The following is a 21,914-nucleotide window of genomic DNA, read 5'->3' as shown; positions in this document are numbered from 1 at the left end:
ACCACACCACACACACACCATACACACACAACACCCACACACATATACCACACCATACACACACACACTATACCATACACACACACTATACCATGCACACACACACCCCACATCATACACACACACCACCCCATACACACACACACCCCCCCCACCATACCCACACACACCACACACACACCACACACACACACACACACATACACACCATACACACCCACCCCCCACACACACACCTATACCACCACACCCAAACACATACCACACCATACACACAAGCACACACATAGAGCCCTTAAAGGGGGCTGGGGAGCGAAGGTGTCTATTTGCCTATCTGTGTACACATTTGAAGTATCTAGCTCTATCCCTCCATCTCTCCATCCATCCATCATCCATCCACCCACTTACTGACTACCTTCTCTGTGCCAGGTACTGTGAGAGATCCTAGAGATATAACAGTTTAAGGGCTGACACACTCCCCATTCTCACAAAGTTTGTGAGGAAGACCAAATGTTTATTTAGATTAATAATATACAGAACATACATGACTTTAAAAAATCTACAAGATAAAAGCCTTGGATACTTATTTGTTTTTTTTAACTTATTATTATTATTATTTTTTTTGAGAGAGAGCACCAGCAGGGAGAGGGGCAGAGGGAGAGAGAGAATCTCAAGTAGGCTCCACACTCAGCACAGAGCCCAAAGCGGGGCTCAATCTCACGACCCTGAGACCATAACCCGTAGACCACACCCCAAGCAGAAATCAAGAGTCAGACACTTAACTGACTGAGCCACCCAGGTGCCCCCAAGGCTTGGATACTTCTGAGACATGCCATGATGAGAAGCAAAAAACGAAAGGGGAGAGACAGAGATGGGCACAAGAAGTTTACCATTTTTCTTTAGTTTTCCAACAACATTTGGAATGCAAACCAAAACTAAGGAAAAGGCAACATTCTTCTTTCCGTGGGCCACTAAGTTAGGCAGACTTACCACATACATTCTAATATGACAGAAACTGGGCAGAGGGCATTCTTTTCAGCACTTTCCCTCAGAGTACTTCCTCATCTCCCCCAGAGTGGGAGAAGATGGATAGTCTGTACATACATTATGTATGCAGCTTTTTAATTTTTTTAACCATTAACTTCATGTAAATGAAATTACATATTTCTTAAAAGCCAGGAGTGTTGGGGTGCCTGGGTGGCTCAGTCAGTTAAGCGTCTGACTCTTGATTTCGGCTCAGGTCATGATCTCGCTGTCGTGGGATCCAGCCCTGCATCAGGCTCTTGGCTCAGTGCAGAGTCTGCTTCAGAGTCTTTCTCCCTCTCTCTCTGTCCCTCCCTGCTTGCACCCCCCCTCTCTCAAATAAATAAATAAAATCTTTTTTTAAAAAAAGCCAGGAATGTTGTCTTGTCATGGCATCCCCTTCTCAATGCCCGGCTCAATGACTGGAGATCCAAGAACCCACTGGAAAATGTTGTGGTTTCTCTGGACCCAAAGTTAAAAGGTTCTCAAGAGACTTTTAGAAACCATTCACTTTCATATGACTTTCTTCTTTGGTCACACTCCAGAAATCTCAATACTGCCTAAAGACGGGAGAACAGGTGGGTTGAAGGTGGAGGCTGGGCCCATCTATGGTTAAGAAAAAGCATCTATTGCCTAGTTTGTGTCAGGCTCCCACAATTTATTTTACCTTCCTTTCTGCTCTCTTTTATCTCAGCTCTAAATCAAGTCAAGCCCGGCCCTCATGCAGCCCTTGGAGAGGCATACATCCCTCTGCTTCCTGTGCTGGGCTTGGCCGGCCAGCTCTGGACTCGGCTGAGTGTGCCGTCCATCTCAGAAACGTGCCTGAGGAAGGCAGGGCCGGGGGTGGAGGGGGATAGACACTGGTTCTAGCCATGACCTCTGGAACCATTTGGTTTACCTCCCAACACAAAGAATCCAGTGATTTCCATCCATTGCAAGAGTCTTAGTGAAGATACCCTCCTTTGGGCCCAGAAGTGTTCCTCACGGGGATCTGTTCACAATGCAGAAGCCCTTGTGCCATGATTTCCTCTTTCCTCAGAAAGCTCCAGGATGGTTCTCAGATGGAAACATTTAGAGGCAATCCACAAAGCTTGGTCAGTGACCGGGCCTAGCAGTCAGGGACACAGAGGGGACTGAGCAGGGTGACATGCCAAAGAGCTGAGGGCAGGCAGCCACCTGAGAAAAGCTGTGATGGTAGTGAGAGGGACACACTGTGAGAGGAGAGGAAGGTGAAGGAAAAGAGGACAAGTCTTCCGACCACAAGAAATGTGGTCGCTGTAGTGCCTCTGTGGATATGTGACCAAACCAGGGAGACAACAAGAGGCCAGCCAGGATATGGAAGGAAGAGGGGCACGGGCTCATCATAACCAGTCCATTAACATCCCGGGGCAGGCTCAGCTCACAATCCCTGGGTCAGAGGGTGGAGACAGGAACTGGGAGCTCACATGTTTGATGGTCCCACATTTCCAACTCTGGATGGCACTTAATGCTCATGTCAACGACTGTCACCTCCCTGCCACCGGAGTGATCAAGAGTCTCTCTGGTTCACACACACAAAGATTGGGGGACGAGGAGAAACATGCTGTCACATCACAGGACCCCGGAGAATGGCCACATCACCAAAAACTATTTCTGGACTTCCATTTCTTTCTTTTTTTTTTTTTTTTATGTTCAGTTAGCCACTGTATAGTACATCATTAGTTTTTGATGTAGTGTTCAATGATTCATTAGTTGCAGGACTTGCATTTCTATCCGTACCGCCATCTAGGCATCCTGGACAATGCTCCTAATGATGAAACAACTAAAATGCTAGATTACAACGTGCGAAGACCATCTGTGAAATGCATTGCTGAAACTGGAGGTTCACAGCACCTCCTATGAAGTTTTTTTTTAAGAAAAAAAAAACAAGTAAAGAAACAAATCTAATCAAACCAGTTTATGGGAAACACAGGGGATGCAGGAACATGACAAATAACAACACAAGGATGTAACCAGCGAAATCAAGAACGTGGGAATTCCACAGGACAAACAACTAGGTTTCTTCAACACATCAATGGCAAGAAGAGGCAGTGGGAACTGTTAGGTGAAAAGGAACGGAAGAGACCTAATCCAATGCCAGTGTGGACCTTATTTCAAATAAAGAAGCCACGAAAAGACATTTTAGAGACTATCTGGGAAATTTGCACATGGGCGATATTAGAGAATTATTGTTAATTCTGAAAGATGTGATAATATTGTGGTTATGTTTTTTTTTTTTAAGACTTCCTCTATTGGAGATACATACTAATGTAGTTTCAGGTGAATGATATAATGCTTGAAATTAGCTTTAAAAGATAACACACACACACAAGGTGGAGGGAGAGAGGAAATAAGATGAGCAAATGTTGATAGCTGTTGATGCTGGATATGCGGGGTCATTCTACTAGACCTGCCACTATTGTGTATGTTTGAAAGTATCTATAGTAACAAGGGAAAGAAATACATGGCTGAGCTGACACACAAAGAAGGATTATGCAAAGGTCAAAAGTGAACACGGGAACCCTGGGAAGAGAGCACCAAAGCCGTTTTACTGTGCGGTTTCTGCTGAACCATTTTGCTAATGGCAAGCGGGGCAGCTGTGAAGCCTCAGGCCCATTCACAGTGGGAGTCTACTCAGAGCCACCTAAGAAAGTTTGTCTAATAGGCTACTCCCTTCGTGGACTGAAAGCCTACCTCCTAAACAGAAGATTTGCCAGCTGACTCCATCAATGTATAAAAAACCCGTAACACGTCATGTCTAATTTGGGTAGTCCAAGCATATAAGAAAGTTTAAAATTAGAAAAATTACTCATTTGTCACACTGGAGATTGAAAGAGAAAATGTATGCCATCTCAAAAGTTTTTTTAAAAAATCATTTGACAAAATTCGAATTTGACTTTTCATTTAAAAATAACCTCTGAATTAAACTGAAATGGAGAAAAATATACTTAACCTGATAAAGAATATCAACAAAACCCTCACAACAAACACCATCTTAAGTGGAGAAATCTTGAACACAGGACCTTGAAGATCCAGAACAAGGCAAGGATGCTTTTTATATCACTCATTCAACACTGCACTGGGGATGCCATCAGACAAAGAGAGAAAGAAAGATGGACAGATTGAAAAGGAAGAAACAAAACTACAATCATTTGTAGATGATATGGTCATCTATGTAAAACCCAAAACTACTACCCAGAAATGATTAGAATTAAGAATTTGGCAAAGTTAATGGATACAGCCACCAATATACAAAAGTCAACTGTCTTTCTATACACAATCAGCAAGTAGTTAAAGCATAGAATTTTAAAAAATACTTTATATTTTTCTTGCTATTATAAATGGTACCAGGAATAAATTTAACAAAAAATATGCATTCCCTTCATGGAGAATATTATGAAAGTTTACTGAAAGACATTAAAGGTGACCTAAATAAATTGAATGTAATACTATGTTGTAGAAAGTCTCAGAAAAGCTGTGATTTTTAAAAAAATTTTATTATGTTATATTAGTCACCATACAATACATCATTAGTTTTTGATGTGGTGATCCACGATCCATTGTTTTTGTATAACACCCAGTGCTCCATGCAATACGTGCCCTCCCTAATACCCATCACCAGGCTAACCCATCCCCCCTCCCCCCGTCCCCTCTAGAACCCTGTTTGTTTCTCAGAGTCCATAGTCTCTCATGGTTCATCTCTCCCTCCAATTCCCCCCCCCCATTTTTCCCTTCCTTCTCCTAATGTCCTCCATGCTATTCCTTATGTTCCACAAATAAGTGAAACATATGATAATTGACTTTCTCTGCTTGACTTATTTCACTTAGCATAATCTCCTTCAGTCCCATCCATGTTGATGTAAAAATTGGGTATTCATCCTTTCTGATGAGAAAAGCTGTAATTTTCTCTCAAATTGATATATAGTTCAAATGCATTCCTAATGTAAATCTCAGCAATTTTTTAGTACTTGAGAAATTGATTCAAAATAAACAGAAACAGCAAACTTCCTTGTCCTACTAGATATCAAGGCTTTAAATATGTTATAGTAATTATGAACATATAATGGAATCAGGAATAGAAAAATGAACGGAGGGAACAGCCCCAGTCCAGAAATGGCACCACACAGAGATGACCTGATTTATGAGCACAGGTACTACAGATCAGCAGGGGAAGGCTACGCTATTTAATAAATGGTGTTGGCAAAATTGATTTATCTATATGGGGGAAAAAATGGTCCTCTGCCTCATACCATACACCAAATTATTTCTAGCAGAATTAAAGTCTCAAATATGAAAAGCAAGTCTGTGAAACTTTTAGCAGTTAACATAAGGCTCCAGAGTTGGAAAAGATTTTTGAAATAAGACACAAAACATTCACGATAAAAGAAACTGTGCTCAGTTCAACAACACCAAAACAACAACAACAAAAAAAACACTTCTATTCATCAAAGGACACTAAAAAGAAAGAGCCAATCCACAAACTGGAAGAAGATATTTACAACACAGTTCAGAAGTAAAGTATTTGTATTCAGAATAGATAAGTAACTCAGCAGCAGAGCCACACTGTGGTTAAGAGCAGACTCATGCCGGGTTCAGTCCCTACCCTGCTGTTGCCAGCTGGGGACGGAGCAGGATACCCCCTCTGCCCCGCAGGCTCCTCATCTGTGAAGCAGATGTCACGCTAGTTAACACCTACTCTACTAGGAAGGATGAAAACAGGTAATATATCCCAAACTACTCAGAACGACGGTGGCGGGATAAACACTAGATAAATATAATCTATCTTTGAGAAAAAGAGAAGTAACTCCAACAGGCATTGTGTAAAAGACAAACACAAGTGGTCCATAAATACATGGAAACATGTACTCAGCAGCCCTGGTAACCAGAGATTTGCAAATGACATGCCATTTCACACCCACCAGATTGGCAAAAATTAAAAAGCCTGACAACAGTAAGTGTTGGCAAAGGGGTAGGAAGAAGCGAGCATCTGCCGCCAATGCAGATGGCAGTGACAGAGGTGCCCTCTTGCCCGGCTGCTCAGTTCCAAAGAAGCCAGCCCTGTGTTCTCTAGAGAAAGGATGCACTTCTGTGTGTGCATCCAAAACACCAGAAGCAACCCAAATGCCCATCAGCTGTAAAGTGGGTCATGTGTGATACGCTCAAATCACAGAACACCATCCAGTAGGAAAGACGAGGGAACGGCATCTGCAAGTGTCACCATGGCTGACTCTTTGCTGGGCGGGAGAAGCAAGTCACAGAAGAGCACAGAATGGTTCTAAGTCTGTCACACTCAGTACCAGGCAAAGCTAAATAACACTAAATAAACTATTTAGAAACACATACACACATATTCTTAGATGGTTTTACCACCATAAGAAAAGCAAAGGAAACAATAAAGGAATAGGAAAAGCCACCTGAAGAGCCTCCCTTGTCCTGATGTTTTTAGGCTGCGGCGGGGGGGGGGGGGGGGGGAGACACACTGGTGCATGTTACATTATCATTCCTTAAACTTAACAGGCTTTCATGTATGTTTCACAATAAAAATATGGTTAAAAATATAGAGGCTATTCATTTCTAATCTAAGCACCACACACACTTTAACCCTCCATGAGCTTCTCATCAGGAGTGATTTGGAATGAACACAGGTTCCTGTTCATTTCGGTGACACTGTGGAACAGAGGGGCGAGGCGGGAGGGCAGTGGGGACAGGCAGTCTACACACTGCTCTGGGCGGCTGGCGGCGTGCAACGTACTCAGAGGGGGGTCACTGGAGGAACTGGTGGGCATATCTGGCCTGGAAACCAGATTAGTGGGGATGGGGGATAATAGCTGTTTCTAAATACTCTAATTAAAGTGTCACCATGTAAAAGACTGGGACAAACATGTAGAGAGTGGCCACCAGGATGGAGCCCAGACCACCAGGTGAATGTTACAGGCACACTGGGAATTCTTAGGGAACAGAATCTTCTAGCAGCCAGAGTGGAGAATGGAATGGCTGCCTCTGGAGAGAGGGAGCTCTAGGATCCAACTCGATATGGAAGAGACATTTGGGGATTTATAAAGGGGGCTGGGTCACTGGGGGCTAGTGGGAGGGGAAACCAAGGAAGAAATAGAGTAGGAGGTCCCTGAGACCCCCCCTTCAGGCCCGGGATTCTAGGATTTCTTGGCTTGCCCTGTGCAAACCAACCCACCCTGACTCCAGTGATGTCAGCAGCAGGGATGGAGTGGGGCACTGAACTTAGGGAAAATTAAAGACTAGTGCCTTGTTTCCGAGCACTGCAGAGGAAATACGGCCAAGAACCCCCGCAATGACCTCCAGGGCCTGGTAAGAGTCATCACATCCTCCCTTCCAGCCTCTAGAAAAAACAAAACACAAAAACCACAAACACATTCTTAAAACGTTTCTTAACACAAGCCAAAGGCCTGTCCCAGAATAGCCATTTCCTTGCCAAGGTTGTGGACTGCATTTTTCTGAATGAGTCATTACTGTTTAGGAATGGGAAGAAGAGAGAGTTTGGGGAATTGACATCTCACTGTTGCTTCCAGGAGATGGTGTGCCAACAGGCATGCATGCACAGACACTGTAGAAGTTCAAGCACACTGCATACTAAGGGAAGAAAAAGCCTGTTCCTCGGAATTAGAAGCAGATTTGTGTCAGGCTCTGTTCCCATCTGTACATTGATCCTCTCCTAGTATCACTTGGTGCGTAAGCAGCATTGTAATTTTCATCTACTTTGCTATCAGAAGGCATCAACAGCTTCTGAGTGAGGAATTCTGGGATCAAGAACCAACTTGGCCTTCTTAAAATACCATCTTCAAAGGACTTATTAGCACCTGACAAATATTAGTTGACAGATCATCAACATGGCTTTCCTTCCAAAGGTAAGTGATCACTGCAACCTTATTAGTTTAAAATCTAAGTGATTAATCAAAACCAGTCCACACCCTCAAGGATGGCTATAACCATAAAGACAGACAACAGGAAATGTCGGCATGGATGTGGAGAAGCCGGAACTCTCACACTTTGCTGGTGGAGATGTGAAATGGTGTAGCCACTCTGAACAAGACTAAACTGAGCTACCATATGACCCAGTGATTCTGTTCCTATGTCAGTGAAAATGTATGCCCACACACAACTTGCACACGAATATTCACAGCAGAACTATCCACAATAATCAAAAAGTATGAAAACCCAAATGTCCGCCCACTGATGGTTGGATAGACAAATGTGGTCTAACCACACAATGAAGTATTACTATTCGCCTGTAAAAGAATGAAGTGCTGAGATATGTCACAACCAGGATGAACTTTGAAAACATTACACTGAGTGAAAGAAATCAGACACAGGGGCCACATATTATCCAATTCCATTTATATGAAATGTTCAGAATAGACAAATTCATAGAGACAGAAAGTGGATTAGTGGTTTCCAGGGGCTGAGGGGACAGAGAATAGGAAGCGTCTGTTGCTGGGTATGGGGTTTCTTTTTGAGGTGATGAAAAGTTTCTGGAATTAGCGGTGGTCATTATACTAAAAACTCCCTTAAAAAAATAAAATATAAACTTAAAAAAAACCTAAAAGGTTAGCACTCTGAGATATTTGTGGACCTAAGATAACAATAATCACTAGCATGTATAAAATAGGTTAACAGTTGGGAGCAATGTCTTCATGTCCACTATTTCTTCCAGATTTTACCACCACTAGGAGGGCAGGAGCACAGACGTCACACTTCTCCTCACTCCCTCAGGTTCCTGCTGGGAGCACACAGGCAGACGCACATGCAAACCACATGGGCATCCAGGATTCACCAGTCCCCTGTGCAGAAGCACATGGACTCAGGTCGCACTGGATACCACTACACTGGAGGGCTTCAATTTTATGCTCGCCCACCACCACTTACAGTATTCTTCCTGGAGAGAGAGGTGAGGACTAGAAATCATTAACTGAGAATACACATGGATAATTCATTACTTCTTTTAATCTCACTGAAGAACCCTTGGGGTGGTAACTTCCAGACCAATCCTGATGGTCCTCTGGTTCTTCTTCCCACTTCAGAAGCGCACACACTTCCCCTTTCCTTCCCTTGCATTGCCACGGAAGCCAAGACCTCTCTCCGGAGTGCATTCTGGGAGCTCAAGCATGACCAACAGAAGCAGCAAAAGACCTGCAAGTATCCTCCTGTCTGTGCTATAACATTTTAATGAAACAATCCCGGGGGTAGGATGATAAAGACCCTGACGTGGTACAAGAAAATCACTCTGCAACACAGCTGAACAGCCGTGCCCACATCCCACACTTAGCTTTTTTTTTTATGATGTCTGCCTACTTTCATTAAATTCCAATCTAGCCATGGAAAAGTCACCTCTTGGCCTCATCTTAACATTACAAGAGTTGTGCATGGAACTTTAACTGATGGCAATAAAGCTGTCTGCCCATATCCCAACATGGTGAGATACGCAGACACCAGAAGCCTGATTTCCAAGCTGGAGAAGGGTCCTCATTTGAATTCTTATCTACTGAAAAACCAGAGAATAAGCTGACAGTCTACCCCTTAATGAATTAGAAATCACTTATGTGGGTACCCTTTGTGCTCAGTTAATGCATCCTTTTTAAAAGGTTATTTCTGCATTGGATTTGTCCTTCCACATTCGACTGGCGGCTACTGCAGATTTATTCATTCAGCAAATTTATTCTTGCAGTAGCTCTCAAAAATCAGCACACACTATTATACAGCACGGGCCCCATTTGCGAAATTATTTATAGCCTTATTTAGAAAGCTAAGCTTCCTCAAGACTGACAATTTTATTGGCTGACTTAAGCTCAACTCCAAAGCAAGGAGCGCTTGCAGTTCTTAGCTCAGGATCCTGGGCTCCTGCCATACCTTTCAAGGCCAAGGCTGCCCTTGGGAGCCACTTCACAGGTTTGGCTTTGCCTCTGCCTGCTCTGGCTGCCATCAGACTAGGTGGGTTACAGAGGAGGATCTGGATTTAGGACTTTAACGGGAAATGCAAAATACACAAAGTTCTGCGGAAAAAGGAGAAGGGTTGCTATTATTTGAGGATTCCAGACTATTAGAAGCCATGCCAGGTATTCTGTTTGTCTGCCTATCTGTCCTTTCCCCCCTCACCCTTTACCTTCTCCTCCTTCTCCTCACTTTCTCTCGTTCTCCCCTTCTCTCCCTGCCCTTCTTTCCTTACCCTGACTTCCAGTGGTCAAAATGATTTAAAAAAACAAAAAACAAAAAAAACCGATGAGCCATCCATTCCTTGAAATGTCGTATTTGTTTCAATACTGAATTATCAGGACTGATCATCATCAGAGCTGGGACGTGCCAGAAAATGGTCCCACTTCACAAAAGTCCTGAAGTCCTGAGCACACCGGGGTGGTAGGTAAGCTGTGGTAATGCACTGGAATTTGGTCGGAACTGGGATTCTCATGGCCAATCTTTGATGTCAACATGTGACCAATCCCACAGGCATTTCTTCCAGCATTCATAGTGGTAGTTGGAAGTAGGCCCTCTCCCCTCTAGAAATCTCTTTCCTTGAGTTGCATGGCAGGGGACCAGGGTTGACATCTGCTATGCATTCATTCAAATTTACCAGAACTGAGCTGCCACAGGGGGGTTTTATCTAGACAAGACTCATAAATTGGCTTGGCAACATTTAATCCTCTATTGATTAGTCTTATCTCCTGTAATCCATCCAGTCATTGAAGAGTGTTTGTTAAATTTCTACCTTAATAAAACCCCCAACAATAACATATCCCTTCCTTTGTTAAATGGAAACAAAGCATAATCTAATTTTTAAAATACTGTACACAGATAATCAAAATTGGAAAACTGTATGCCCTGACTCAACTAATTTCCACTTCAAATGCTTCTAATCCATGCTGGCTTTGGCAATGAATGATGTTCTGGAGTGAGGAAGAGGCAATTTGCATGCCACATTTGCTTTACCAATTTACTAAATTAAGTGGCAAGATAGTGAAGGGGTGGTGTTTTGATGAGAACAATCTAATTAAAAGTGAATCCAAGGATGTGAGGTTGGAGTTCCATTATTGACTGCATACCTCAAAGAATGCAAAGAACAGCAGAAAAACGTTTGAGAGATGTGTTTGTGCACCTTAGCATCTTGTGTGTTCATGTGTCTTTCATGAACTATTTCTTTTATTAGTACTTAGTAATATTCATTACTTATTGCTATAACTTCTCATTAATAGCAGCCATCCTTGAGGTCCCGTGAAACAATCTTAGACGCATTACATACATCCTAATCCTCACTTTCAAACTCCTGCAAGATAGGCGATATTATCTTCATTTTACAGATCAGAAAGATTGAGAAAACTGCATAGGGTCACATGGGGCAGGGATTTTAATCCAAGTCTGGCACTGAAGTCCATGGTCACTGGTCATCGAACTGGACCATTCTGCCTCTCTGCACATGCCCAATTGAGCACCGTGCCTAGAGAGCTTGATTTTCCTCCAGAAATAAATTCATTTGCATGGCACTGCTTCCTCACCTGGAGCATTTGCCTCTGTGTTGACATTTTACAGGAGAGGAATACCAATAGTCTTGCACGCACGATAGTTCTCGATATCGTGCACTAAAGAGCTAAACTCGATCACTGATTCTGGTGACTTAGTAAGCGGAGAGTTTAGATATTCTGATTAGGTTGGGATAGGACTAAAGGGTTCCCAGATAACAAGTGTGGATCTGATAGGTCAAATAACCTCCTTTTTATAGCATGGAAACTGGCCTTGGATTTGAAGCTATGACCCCCTGCTGAGAATGTGAGTAATGTGGTCCAGCAGCTGGAACTGCTCCACCAGCAGGAGAGATAGTCTTGTGCTCGCTGTGGTTACACCTGACATCTTGTGTGCTGCCTCCCCAGTCGAGCCCACTGGCAACCATGCACAGAAGAGGAAGGAAGCTTCATGGTTGTTGCATGCCCCTGCCCCACAGGACCAGCCCACAGCCACGTGAGCAGGGGCCAGTGGGATGGATCACGGCCAGGAAAATTGGGCAAGGAGAACGGTCACCTTCATCCCACAAACATACTCCGTGGGGCTACAGTTACATGCATTCTAGTGCTCACCAAAAACCCACGCAAGAAGGCAGGGGCCACAGTGCGGGCAGCGTGTCTGAAGACAGCACTGCAGGGAAGGTCTGAAGGGAGGGACATGCGGGCAAACAGCCGGACAGCCTGGGGAGTCAGATGCCTTCCAGAGCAGGGGACATGAGAGGTTTTGAGAGGTAAGTAGAAGTTTGCCAGGCAGAGGGGAAAAATGAATACAGAGGAAAGAGTTTGACCATCGAGCAAAAGTAGGGAGCGACAGGCAGAGATGCAAAGGATGACTTAGGGGGAGACCTCAGGTGTCAAGTGCGGCCAGGTAACACAAAACAGCTCATCTGAAAACCATCCAAGTCTATTTTATTTCACTGTGTGGGGTGGAGAGGCTGCGTTTAGCGACCGGAGCACCTATGAACTCGAAGCTGCAGCCAGAGCACTTGCTTTTCCCCTCATTCCAGCTCGCCGGGGGCGGGGGGTGCTGGGCCCTTGAAATCCCAGGTAGCACAAAAATCCTTTCCCCATCCCAGGGGCTTGGTTTCAGGCAGGCTCAAAGCAGAGGCCCACTGAAGATTTAAAATGGAAGCCTCTCTCAACAGACAAATGGATAAAGAAGATGTGGTTCACATAGACAATGGAATATTACTCAGCCATCAGAAAGGATGAATACCCACCATTTGCAATGACATGGATGGAACTGGAGGGGATTATGCTAAGTGAAATACGTCAAGCAGAGAAGGACAATTATATGATTTCACTCATATGTGGGATATAAGCAATAGCACGGAAGACCACAGGGGAAGGGAGGGAAAACTGAATGGGGAGAAATCACAGAGGGAGACGAACCATGAGAGACTATGGACTCCGAGAAACAAACTGAGGGTTTCAGAGGGGAAGGGGTGGGGGGAGGGGGTAACCGGGTGATGGGTATCAAGGAGGGCCTGTGTTGTGACGAGCACTGGGTGTTATACGCAATTAATGAATCACTGAACACTACATCAAAAACTAATGATGTACTATACAGTGGCTAACTGAACATAATAAAATAAAATAAAATAAGATAAGACAAAATAAAATAAAATGGAAGCCGCTCAAGTTGGGACCTGCCATTGCCCTCTCTAACCCTTCATATACCAACAGGGGAGATTTTTAAATCCTAAATGCAGGGAAAATGGACCAAGATGATGACTAGCCCTCTCTCTTCCAAGGGGACAGAAATGCCTCCAAGGTGGACCAGGGGAGGAAGGATATGGCCATAATGTCTGGGACAGGGGAGCAGGCCAGTCCCAGAAGCAAACCAGCCACACTTGTTTGGCTCTGGCCAGGCTTCCCCCAGTCAGCACATTTTAAAAGGAGGGGAGGAGGATAAAGCTAATGCTTGGGCGCCTGAGTGGCTCAGTTGGTTAAGCGACTGCCTTCGGCTCAGGTCATGATTCTGGAGTCCCGGGATCGAGTCCCGCATCGGGCTCCCTGCTCAGCAGGGAGTCTGCTTCTCCCTCTGACCCTACCCCCCTCTCATGTGCTCTCTCTCTCTCTCTCTCTCAAATAAATAAATAAAATCTTTAAAAAAAAAAAAAAGCTAATGCTTAAAAACACCAGGGACAATAAAAAAAGATGGGGGTGGGGGAGACTTTCTGCTCTGGAACAAGCCCCATGGGGTTGCTTTTTGCCATGTGGACCCCTTCTATTTGGGCAGGGGAAATGGGTATCCGTACTAACTTGCATTTTTCTGACAAATAAGCTGCAAGAGAGCAAAAGCAAAGTCCTTGTAAATGCAAGCAGTAGGCCCAGGATATTTAAAGGAAAGCACTTCGTGTTCTATGGGTCTCTGCTGGGCCTGCAGGCAGACACAATGAGGACCATTTGTCTCTTTCCAGCCACTGCCTTCCCCAGCTCAGGAGAAGGGGAAATAAATGTAGAGGTTATATCAGGATGCCATGGGGACCAATTCTTTCTCAATTCCAAATAATGCAACACGCCTAACCCTTGGACCTTGCAAAACCGTACTGCTGTCACTATCTAACATCTGTAGAGTGACAACCAAGAGGAAGGTATGGGAGAAGAAAGCAAGAGGCAGCCTCAGGCAGGGTGGGGGGAGCTCCTGATCCGCAGACAGCAGCGGGTGTTCACTGTGCCGCAGCTGCTGTACTGGGCAGGGTGGACAGACACACAGCTCACTCTCCCGGCTTTTATCCCAGCCAGATGAGTGCTTTTGATCTGTTTTGGGACAGAGACTTTAAATAAGGATGTTCTCAGAGAAGTTCTGAAATAAAATTTCATTGCATATTTAATCCACTTGGCTCTACTGTCAGGAGGCAAGTGATTCCAGTTGAGTTTGATTCCAGAATCCTCCTTTTTTCTTCTAAGGCAACTCTCTGCCTTGGAGAGAGGGGTGGCCTCAGGCCAGGCTAGTGGGGGCTTACCTCTTCTACTCTGTCTTGAGATCAGATGGTGGTGCGCAGAAGGGCCACCCTCTGGGCTCCCCTGGCAGCTGTCCGGGCAGCACCGGCTCCTGACCAGAACAGTTTCAGAGGACCGTTCTTGCTTCATGCTGCCCCCGAACGCTGCCACGCATATAACTCCCATCTGAATCTGGACATAGGCACCCTGACTTTGAACCAATACACCCCACCGGAGCAAGCTCCAATGGTCTGACATCTTTTATCCCACCAATTCCAAAATAGAGAGGTTCAAAAGTACTGTGATTCAATCACTGATAAATGAGTATTTTGAGAGCAATCCTGCCTTGCCCCTCCCCCCTTACACAATTCTCTCTTAATCAACTGGCACTCAGTGGTATTCCTTCTTCATGGACGGCATGTGCAGTAAACGCGAAGAGTGAACATTCGGGAATGGGGTTTCAGTGTCTGGGAGGTATGCAGCCAGTCACGCTAGGAGGAACAGCCGAATGGAAATACTCCCAAACATCTGCGGCTGCGCTTCGAATTTCAAAGTGACTCTTCTGCTTGCACAACTTTACAATCTTGGCATTTGCCAAATGCTTATGTTTTGCTTAATCTGAAATTAGGCAAGGATTTCAGCTCTCACTCTCGGTATCACTAGAATGGTTTTTCCGTGTAAAGGGAGCTTTTTTGCATACCAAAATTCAGCCTGCTCATGGTTTAGTGATACAGAGGGTCAGTAAGGGTTGCCAGCAGCCTCAGTCTCCTCCACTTTGCAATATCTGCCTTCCTATCAAATGCAAGTCTGCCCCTTGCCCACATTGTGCCTTTGGTCAGTAAAGGAGCAAAGCTGCCCAGTTCTCAAGCTGACTGAGACATTGCTGGCCACCCTGCTCTTTCCTCTTGATTCAAACTCCAGTTATTTGCCTCCCTGAGAAATCTAAACCCCAGAGAGATGAGATCCTTAAGTCCCAGCACAAACGGCCCAGTTAGCACCAGGACACCATGCAGGCAGGCATAAGCAGAGTGGATGCTGCTAAAAGGTTTCTTCTCAAAAGGCAGCCCATCCCTCTTATTTTAATACCATGGTATAAAAATAAAGGTAACTAATACTATGCAACCGAAGTCATTTAAACATGGGTCAGTTCTCTTTTCCCAGGGACAAGAACTAACGGAAACCAATGAAGACTTTCTAACCGTCTTGTACCTTAGAAAAAGTATCAGAACAGAGGGACAAATCCTGGCAGAAACTGGACCCAAACTGAATCCTTACTGTGACCTGGGCTAGCCACTTGCCAAACCACGCCATGCCACGTCTTGACCCCGTTAGCTGGGGAAGTCAGGGGGGAGTGGGGTTGGGGTGCCCTCCCTAGGACTAAATCAGTCAGCTTCCTCACGGAGGTCCAACAGGTGAAGAGAGAGAGAGAGGAGGACTCTCCTCCCTCTGCCCCTTCTTCCCTGGAATTAACTCCCCCGGGGCTGGGAGCAGGGTCAGGATCAATGGTGCTGACCATGGACACAACCTGACATAGGACCACCATCCGCTAGTGGACAAGAAATGCTATGCCAGGAGCTCACCTCGTCAGAAAGCACACCTAAATGGGAGGTGCCCCTGTGGTCATAGGAACTCCCCACCATAAAAACAGAGGATAAACACAGCCACCCAAAACTTGCGCACCAATATTTACAGCAGCTTTATTCATAACTGCCAACATTTGGAAGCACCTTCGGTAGGTGAACAGATAAATAAACATCCAGACAACGGAATATTATCCAGTGCTAAAAAGAAGTGAGCTATAACAAACAATGAATCATGGAACACTTCATCTAAAACTAATGATGTAATGTATGGGGATTAACATAAGAATAAAAAAAATAAATAAAAAAAAAAGAATGATAAAAAAAAAGTGAGCTATAGAGCCACAAAAATATGAGGAAGGAACCATAAATGTATATTGCTAAGTGAAGGAAGCCAATCAGAAAAGGCTACATACAATATGAGTCCAACTATGGGACATTCTGGAAGAGGGAAAATACGGAGACAGGAAAAAATCAGTGGTTTCCAGGAGTTGTGGGGTGGGGGGAGAATCACATGAGGATTTTTAGAGCAGTGAAATTATTTTATATGATATTACAATGATGGGACATGTCATTATACATTTGTCCAAACCCATAGGATATACAACGCCAAGAGTGAACCCTGATGTAAACCACAGACTCTGGGTGATAGTGATGTGTCAATGCAATTGTAAGAAGTGTACCTTTCTGGTGGGAGATGCTGATAGTCAGGGAGGCTGTGTGTGTAGTGGGGCAGGAGTTATACAGGAAAGCTCTATACCTTCCTTTCAATTTTGCTGTGAACCTAAAACTGCTCTATAAAATAAAGTTGATTTTAAAACAATAAAGTTGATTTTTTAAAAAAGCAGAGGGAATCTCTAAGATAAGAGACAAGTTCTCTTCATGCCAAGGGCTGTGTTGCTAAAGACCACCTGTGTAGCAATGATCAGTGACATCAACACCTGTTGGTTGCTCACCTGTGACAGACAGGAGGCCAGCATCTGAAGGAGAAACAACAAGTGCACTGAGCCCTCTCCACCTCTGTGCTGGAGGCACAGAGCCAGCCATCATCACATTTCTCATGAGACAGTGCCAGGCTCAGTTCTGAATCCAGAAAGAAAAGTGTGAGCTTCACCCCTCCCATCCCCATCCTTCTCGCACCCACGCACCCCAACCACCAACTTAGAACTGTGCACATTTGCTGCAAGGGATGAAGACCAAGAACCAGGATGTCAGTGGACCCTCCTCCAAGCCATCGAGTTCAACAAAACCAGCTCTGGATACCTCCTAAAGCTCCATTTTGCCCTCTCTCTCCTTTGAAGACTTCATTTTTTTTTCCTGCTTTAGAACTGCATGCTGGAAAAATATTTTTTAACCACATCAAATCTCTAAGTATTAAAAATCCTTGCAGGGACACCTGGGTGGCTCAGTGGTTAAATGTATGCCTTCGGCTCAAGTCACGATCTCAGGGTCCTGGGACTGAGCCCCACATTGGGCTCCCCCGCTCAGCGGGGAGACTGCCTCTCCCTCTGCCTGCCACTTCCCCTGTTTGTGCACTCTCTCTCTGACAAATAAATAAATAAAAATAAATAAAAATTTTTAAAAAATAAAAATCCTTGCACTGTAGGCAAAAAAAAGACATATTTGCATGAAATCGCATATAGACCAAAAAACCTTCAAGCACACTGCATAAGGTTTCCCCTTCGCTAGTGTGACATGGGAGCAGAGACCTCCCCGCTCTGGTTAATGGGTGATGTGCTGGTGGCTTGGTACTTAGATCAAGTCCTGACATGAAACAGTAAGTGAACGGCCTTCCAGGATGGGTGTGCTGCACTTGGTTGTCCGCACCAACAGAGGCTCATCTGTGCTAATGCAGTCAACAACTCTTAGCTCTCCCACCCTGTCAAAGGTCACAAGGGTCAGACAAGAGCACACAGATGGGCTCTGGAAGGGACAGTGGCAACTAAGACAGGAGGCCCATGCAGACCATGACTTGGCAAGCATGTCCTCCTGTTTTACAGTTTCTGATGTCTGTAAGATACACACTCCCTGTCCTCTCTGCTCACAGCAAAACCTGACCGTTGTTTGGCAAATTTATATTTTCATGCCCAGATACTTTCTTGCTGCCTCTTAGCATAAGTAGGGGTATTCTACAGATATAAGCTATCGACTTCCTCCAACTATCCTACTGAGATAGGGGTTTATTTTGCTTTGCTTTTAATCACTAAGAGAATTGTAAGACTCAAAGGTCAAAGAATTGACCTTGCTTCATATTACTCAGTTAACATCCCAAAGTTGGGGCTGGACCCAGGGGCCTTTTAAATTGCTGGGCTTTTCCCATTGGACAACTCTGCCTTATTATGGAGACAGTGACAGCCCTCTGACACACTGTGGGTTCACATATGAGAACAGGGACCCCAAAGAATGAATCATAAAACAAAACATTTTGCCAACAACACTCAGTCCAGTAAAACCTATGGCATTTTTCTTTATTAATCTGGAGTGGTGTCACTTCAATGGACCTTTCTGCATCAGCAGATACCCTCTGTGTTTGTGCTGTCCAATACGGCAGCCATCGCCAAATGTGGTTAGTGGCGACCTAACTGGACAGCACAGCTCTGGAATGGATGCTGGCAGTTCTAAAACTTGGGGCTTAACTGAAAATAACAGTCACACAGAATGGCGCTGTGACTTGCCCGTGGTCACCAGTGATGTTTTAGCTATGCTCCATTTCCTACCAACACAGACAGGTCTATGGTGGGCTTGCCTAATATACTGGTAGTCTGATTTTCCTATTCATGGGCAGAAATTTGATGCCAGTACAGCTAAACCTCACATTAAATAAAACCAAACTGCCAAAAGAATTTATGGAGTAAGAATGTGGCTGGTGAAGAAGATTATTCACTGTTTTAAAAATTCATCAAATGATTCATTAAGGAGCATTTGCCTTATGCATGTAAAGAAGGATGAATTTACAAATTTATACACAACCTTTAAAGACCAAGCACAGTGACAGACACATGAAAATGAAGGTGGAGACATTATTCATGAGGTGGCAAGAATAATAAAGATGAATAAGCCAATAGTTTTATTCATACGGTGGTGGAGAAATTCCTCCCTGCAGGGAGGTAAACGCAGAGGTCAGGCCATTTAGGGCTGACCCACTTTCCCAGTGGGATCCTGTCCCTCATCTTTCTTCACTGCTTGCCTGGCTACACCAAAGCATTATTATTATCATTTCTGTAAGATCATGGCATTTGCTTCTCCAAAAGATCCATTCTTTGGAATCCTGAACCTCCAGGATAATTGAGGATTCATTAGTTTAACCAGTTCAGGAAAAATAAAGTCTTCCAAACTGTATTCCAAGCCCTGCTTCTTTAAGTAGGCTGCCTTACACACATATGACCCAGTGTCATTTCTGTGCCCCTGGCCCCAGCCCCCTGCTGCACAGCCCAATGTCACCTCTGCTTCAGAGCCCACATTTGGTAACTGCTCAAGCCCTTCTGCCACTGTGGTGCCCCCAAAGTCACACTGGCCCAGGTGCTCAGGAGCCCTCTGCTTCCCACAGCCTCTTCCTTCCCCTGCTGTCCCAGGGCCCGGCGGTCCTGGAACTCTTCCTAATCACCTTCTCCCCTGCTCCAAAACCTCCACGGTCTCTCTCATGCCCTATAAAATGATGTTCCAACATGAGGCCCTAGCACACCTTTTTCAGTATCTTCTCCCCCCCATCACTCTTCAGACCCCCTTTGCTCTAGTTAAACCCACATCACTTGCTCTTCCCCAAATGCACCCAGGATGCCAAGCTCACCTGACACCTCAGTGTGGAGTGGCAGATTCTCCATCTCTACAAATAAACTCCAAGCAGCTTTCAGGCCTTAAGGCAAACCCCACCACCTGGAGAAAGGTGTCCCTTCTTCGAGCCAGGACAATCAATCTCTGTCCACTAAACTCCAGAATATTTCGGTCCCACCTCTCCTGTGGCTGGTACGCTTGAGAGACAGCAGGGGCTAGCTGCGGTGAGCCCTAGCACCAGCTGGACCCCGGGTCTTCAACTCACGGCTAAGTACACAGCCTCTCTGGGCTTCTGCTTTCTCTTCGGCAAAAGGGTGATAATAGTGACACTCAGCTCATCAGGCTACTGTGAGGACCACCCGATACACCACTCATCACTGGGGTGGCACACGGCAAGCACTCAGTTGTGAGCCTTTGTTTGACTTTGTCTTGTTCAGTGTCTCTTGTGGACACATTAAAACCTGACACTACAGCTGTGGCTCTCATCCCTGGCTGTGCACCACAGTCAACTGTATTAACAAGAAATGTGGCAGGAAGCAGATGTCAGGCCCTGCCCTCCAGATGTGCACTCACTTAATTAGGGATAGGGCCCGGGCATCGTCAAGAGGAAGGTGGATCCTGAAACCATACCAGCATTGAGGACGTTGGCACAAACAAGTTCTCTAGCCCATTTCCAGGCCCCTTTTGATTCCTCAGAGCCCAGTCCGTGCACACAGAGGAGGCCAAGGAACGCAGGACGCACATCTCCCTGACTGAGGTATGGGCTTGAGTTGGGCTCGTGCCTTCTGCCTCTTCTCAACGCTATGAACGTGCCCACCTGGAACACCTGGTCCCTATTCTCCTTCCACTTTACTACCGATAAAAACAAAATCCAAGCGCTGTTGTGGAAGTGTGGCAGTTCCTCCAGAAGACAGAATTACCATATGACCTGGTGATTCTATTCCTTGGTATTTACCTCAAAGAATTCAAAACAGGTATTCAAGCCAATACTCATACACGAATGTTCAGTGCAGCTGTATTCACAATGGCCAAAAGGTGGGAGCAGCCCGAATGTCTACCAGGGGATGAATGGACACACAAAACATGTATGCACAATGAAATATCAGCCCAAAAAATAACGAAATTCTAACATGTGCTGTAACATGGATGAACCTCGAAGATAATATGCAAAGTGAAAGAAGCCAGACACTAAAGGGCAAATAGTATATGATTCTACTTATTTGAGGTACCCAGAGTAGTGGAATTCATAGAGACAGAAAGCAGGAGAGAGGCTGCCAGGGGCCAGAGGGAGGGCCGACTGGGAGGAACAGCATAATGGGCACAGAATTCCCTGTGGCTGATGAGAGGTTCTGAAACCAGAGAGGAGTGATGTGTGCACAGTATTGCAGATGTGCTAAATGCCACTGAATTATAGGCCTTAAAATGGGGAAACTGGTGAATTTCATATTATGTGTGTTTTACCACAATAAAAAATAATAAAAATCCAAGATCTAAACTTGTTAGAATTACTATAGAGAGGAACAAGCTGACTTTGAACGAGCACCTGGTCCACAAGAAAAGGTCCGCAAGATTTAGAACCTGAGCTGGGATGGATTTTTGTCCCTTAGGCCTTTCATGTTTCATTCATTAAACACTGTGTTTCTTTGTAAGGTTTTGATATTGAACTAAAAGCAAACTGCCAGTTCTGGATAGCTGACATATTTGCAAGCCAAAAATGCTAAAAGAAATCAAGAAACGCCCACCCCAGTGTTCTCCTGGTTGATGTATCCCTGCTGGATGGCCACCGTGATGCCCAGGTCAGCTCAACAAATAGCACTAACAGTGCTGGACTCTTCTGGCCTGGATTCACCATCGTAAGTTGGGGATTTGGATAAAACTGTGACTTACAGAAAATATCAGCTCTAAAGTCTATGTGACTGTGTCCCATCCACTAGAAGACCATGTCATTGTGGGTAGGGAAGAATGAGAAAACTCCAAAGCTGTATTTAAAAAAAATAATAATAAAGAATGGCACAAGCCACTCTTTTCATAAAGTTCATTGATTGTGCCATATGAT

General features: G+C 44.8%; 1 protein-coding gene across 1 annotated transcript in view; it reads right to left on the bottom strand.

Annotated features, from left to right (window-relative positions):
* The window catches only part of SH3RF3 (SH3 domain containing ring finger 3), a 383,766-nt gene that overhangs the window by 204,691 nt on the left and 157,161 nt on the right, over positions 1–21,914 (bottom strand). The window contains exon 2 of the mRNA XM_021680271.1: positions 4,081–4,092. Coding sequence (XP_021535946.1) covers positions 4,081–4,092 — 12 coding nt within the window. The remainder of the gene's footprint in view (positions 1–4,080; positions 4,093–21,914) is intronic.

The sequence above is a fragment of the Neomonachus schauinslandi genome, chromosome 10 (genome assembly GCF_002201575.2).
Source record: "Neomonachus schauinslandi chromosome 10, ASM220157v2, whole genome shotgun sequence".
In the NCBI taxonomy this organism is placed as follows: Eukaryota; Metazoa; Chordata; class Mammalia; order Carnivora; family Phocidae; genus Neomonachus; species Neomonachus schauinslandi.
Note: the sequence above shows the minus strand (reverse complement) of the source record. Positions and strands in the feature narration are given on the sequence as shown.